Below are 4,390 nucleotides of genomic sequence, written 5' to 3' on the forward strand. Positions count from 1 at the left end.
AAGAAAACTTGTTTTGATGTTGTTTGGTTGGCGGAAAAAAAATAAGGAAATAAATTATAAGAAACCTATTTCTTGTAATAGGTTGTTTTCTTTTGTTTGGTTATTTCTTAAAAATAAGAAAATAGATGAGATGAGATGAGTTGTCATTATATTATTGGATGATGTGACCCACACTTAAGGAAATTGTTTTCCTAGCTTTTTGGGAGGAAAACAGTGGGAGGTTAAAGATTGTGATGGTACATACACCGTTCATCTCGACGATCAGGAGTGCAGTTGTACTTGTAGTATACCACAATTACAGAAAATCCCATGTCAACACGTTTTAGCGGCTAGTTCCAATCAAGATGGTGGTGCTAGATTGCCTTATGACCGGTATTGCTCAGCTTGGTATTCAACAAATCATTATCGGAAGGCTTATAAGGAGAGTTTTCATCCTCCCGATGATACTCGCTATTGGCCGGAATTATATATACCGTACTTATTACCACCTAAGCACAAAAGACAAGCTGGACGACCAAAATCCGTACGCATTAGATCTACCATGGATCAAGGTCGTGAAGGAGTAGCGTCACGAATCCGATGTGGACAATGTAATCAATTAGGACATAATAGGTCTCGTTGTCCATCAAGAGCAAGTAGATAGCAATTAATTTGTAAGTAAAATATTTTCTAATGATATGTCATCATTATATGTTATTGATTTAGCAAGTAGATACATTGTTCATATGTATTTGATTTGGCAGAAACTCATAAGTTACCGTTATATGTGCAGGTATATACACGATGCTTCCCGGACCGGATAATGATGAAGTCCTTTATGATCAGTCACGCCACCGTTCGGAGAGCATATCATTGACATCGGTAATGATAACATATTTACAGTCACATATTACTTATTCATTTTTATAATCTTTGTATTCATTTATGTGCAGAGAGGACAAGAGCTGGTTATGATTGATCATAGCCTTGGACATACGTGCTGGCCACTTGATGATCCTCGCATCATTGCCCTAGTATCCCAAGCCGGTTTTCTTACTTGCTCAAAATTGAAATGGATGAAGCTCGATTGGGCACTGCTTAACGCGTTGATGGATAGATGGAGGCCGGAGACTAATACTTTCCATCTACGTGTCGGCGAGACAACTATTACTCTCCAGGATGTAGCAGTGATCCTAGGTCTCCGCATTGATGGCCCTTGTATCACGGGGACTGATAGGCATGTTTGGCGAGATGTATGTGATAATTTGTTAGGAATATCTCCGGAGTCCTTGCCTGGAGGGTATATTAGATTGAAATGGCTAAAAGAGAATTTTGCTAACCCATTGCTACATGATGCATCGGAAGTCATGATCCAACAACATGCTAGAGCATATATTTTGCACATGATCGGGACGCTTCTTTTTCCCGATTCAAGTAAACATAAAGTGCATTTGAGGTAAGACGGGTCATAAATTGTTATTACTTTTATACTTTGATAAGAAGATATTTTTTCTCACTATTTTTAGAAAATCTGACTAACTTCCACATTTTTCAATAGGTGGTTACCACTTCTCGAAGACTTTGACGTGTGTGGGACATTATCCTGGGGTAGTGCTGTTTTAGCATACCTATATCGAGAAATGTCAAAGGTTGCTTTAATGCAGAATAAGGAGCTCAAGGGTTGTTTAACTTTGCTACAAGTTTGGGCATGGGAAAGATTGGTTTTGAAACCACGATTATGCGAGATCCGAGAGTTAGATGGACATATTCCACTAGGCTGCAGGTAAAAAGCGTCAAATTGAATCTCATTTGTATTTAATTTTAAATTTAACATTTTGAACAAGGAAACATTTCTTGCAGATGGAATGTCACAAAAGCTTATGATGAGACCCCGGCTAGGCAATTAGACTTTTACAGAGGGGAGCTCGACCGGATGAAAATTTTTCAGGTATCGAATTTGAATTGAAGTACTCTATGATATCAATATATTTCAAAGAGATATTAACATTTGGATTTTTTTGCAGTTCGAGTGGCAGCCATACACCCCTCACCTACCTCGTCTACCGCTGATTTGTATGGAGGGCCACGGCATATGGAGGGCCAGAGTTCCTCTCGTTTGTTTCGAGATTGTGGAGATGCACGTACCCGATCGCGTGTTTAGACAGTTTGGACTCACACAGCACGCTCCACAATTGGTCGAAAAAATAGAGAGAAATGCGTCTAAAGGTGGACATCAGATTAACTGGCAGCGCACGCATCAATCATACATAGCTCGGTGGAATGATCGGCATCAACTTATTGTCGATCCGCTTTATCCTCCGATGCAGGAAGTCGATTACATAAGATGGTATTGGGGGGTTACCCGACGTTGGATAATCACCCAAACTGCGCCTCCAGTCGACGAAATCGAGATTCGCAACCAACAATCTCGATATGTACCAAGAGGGTTAGATGAGAGGCGATGGGTAAGTAAATTGCTTTAGATTATAATAGATTTTTCAATCTTTATGTTAGCTTTTGGTTTCTTATATGAAGCAATATTTTTATATAATTGTAGATAGACGCATTGGACGATGTAGTGGGGGATTGCAAATGAGGGTATAACTACCGCCATAGGAGATTCTGTGGACGTATCTATATTACAGCGGATAGTGGCGAGAGTTCGTAGAGCTTTTCAACAAACTCATGAGGATCGGCATGAAGGTCGTGAGCAGGTGGATCTTGAAGATACTACATATGTGCGCCACCGTAGACGTGATAGATCTTGCACGCACGACGATGAAGCTGGCCTGTCACAACAAGCTGGTCCATCACAACAAGCTGGTCCGTCACAGCCCCACACACAACCGGAGAGCGAGCATATACAAGCTCAAGACGAAGGGGGCCGCCGACGATCTCAATAGGTGCGAAGGCCGAGACAACGGGGGAGGGGTGGATTTTTCCTTTGTTAGTTTTTCCTGTAGATTATTGTCATATGGAATTATTGATGCATTTGGATTTATTCTACTTAAGCTACATATTATCGTATGGTTAGACTTAATGCAGTTGGAATTATTTTGTGCTGATGTGAATTTTGGTAGAATTTTGGATGTGATGTTGTGATGATGTATTGTTTTGTGATAATGTATTGTGTTGTGATAATGTGTATTTTTTTAGATTTGTGTTATAATGTTCTAATTTTATAACTTTTATCGGTTCGAATCGTCGAACGTTGACTTTTGTCGCAACGCGTTGCTTGGCGTTGACCTGGGGTTACGCGTTGACCGGCGTTGACCCCTAGGGTTTTGAATCGTCGAACGTTGACTTTGGTCGCAGCGCGTTGCTTGGCGTTGACCTGGGGTTACGCGTTGACCGGCGTTGACCCCTAGGGTTTCAAATCGCCATTGATTTGTGTTATAATGTTCTAATTTTATAACTTTTATCAATGTATACAATGTTAGATGATATATTGTGGCGAAAAGTTTGGTAAAAATTTTGGTTGTATGCTCAGCTAGAGGGTCATGCATGTTTTGTGCATGTTTTGCCTCAACCCAGCAAAAATACGGGATTACTAGTCCCGTATGTTTACTGGGCAGAGGCAAATTGCCTCTGCAAAATATACGGGACTAATAGTCCCGTATATTTGATGGCCGAGGCAAATTACCTCTGTAAATTGTGCGGGACTACTAGTCCCGTATATTTGGTTGCAATGGAAATTGGCCTTACAAAATGTACGGGACTAGTAGTCCCGTACATTTTGGTGAGCCATCAAAACTATGACAGAAAACATACGGGACTAGTAGTCATGTATATTTTCTAATTTGTAATTACTGTGTTGAAAACATACGGGACTAGTAGTCCCGTATGTTTTCAAGCCACTTTTTTGAAAATCGATCTCTTTTTTACCAACAGGCCAAAAGAGGTCGATTTTACTAAATATTTAGCAAAATGGTCGATTTTGCTAAATATTTAGCAAATGTGGTCTATTTTCAGAATTTTTCCTATAAGAATTAAACTCACTTGAAGAAGCATGCTCCTATTCAATCTGCAGTTTGTCTTGTCTCTTTATACCACTCCAAGCCTCCCTCAGAGACAACTATCGACTATCGAGCATTCATGGATACAAAGAACAAAACCTAAGTTTTTGGACTTAAAAATCTAGATTATTCTACTTACATCAATCTCCAACTCTAGTTTACTGTTGAATTTGGCATCATGCCTTAAATCAACCCTAGTAAACTTATAGCTTTCCAAAATTTATCAATACAATAATCAAGGTATATGGACGACTCATTTAGAAGTCAAAGTAAATAGGTTTACATTTTAGGGGTAATTTTCACATAACTACCTTGAAGTAACAAGATACCCATGAATAATCAAATACTATGCAACTTTCATTTATATTTTACAAAATTATCATGGATTATCCCTA

General features: G+C 39.3%; 1 protein-coding gene across 1 annotated transcript; it reads left to right on the top strand.

Moving 5' to 3' along the window:
• Window positions 223-2,203, top strand: LOC109850627 (serine/threonine-protein phosphatase 7 long form homolog). Its single transcript, XM_020420679.1, has 7 exons — window positions 223-653; window positions 773-861; window positions 933-1,435; window positions 1,538-1,762; window positions 1,840-1,927; window positions 2,004-2,143; window positions 2,188-2,203. The coding sequence occupies exons 2-7, from the start codon at window positions 784-786 to the stop codon at window positions 2,201-2,203; spliced, it is 1,050 nt and encodes a 349-aa protein (XP_020276268.1). The 5' UTR covers window positions 223-653; window positions 773-783.

This window comes from Asparagus officinalis, chromosome 7 (assembly GCF_001876935.1).
Source record: "Asparagus officinalis chromosome 7, Aspof.V1, whole genome shotgun sequence".
In the NCBI taxonomy this organism is placed as follows: domain Eukaryota; kingdom Viridiplantae; phylum Streptophyta; class Magnoliopsida; order Asparagales; family Asparagaceae; genus Asparagus; species Asparagus officinalis.

What these genes read in the sequence shown, in the direction of transcription:
- LOC109850627 (XM_020420679.1), top strand. Translation starts at nt 784, where the DNA reads ATGCTTCCCGGACCGGATAATGATGAAGTCCTTTATGATCAGTCACGC. An exon ending in AAACATAAAGTGCATTTGAG is followed by an intron (nt 1,436 to 1,537) that starts GTAAGACGGGTC and finishes ATTTTTCAATAG; the next exon opens with GTGGTTACCACTTCTCGAAG. An exon ending in CATATTCCACTAGGCTGCAG is followed by an intron (nt 1,763 to 1,839) that starts GTAAAAAGCGTC and finishes CATTTCTTGCAG; the next exon opens with ATGGAATGTCACAAAAGCTT.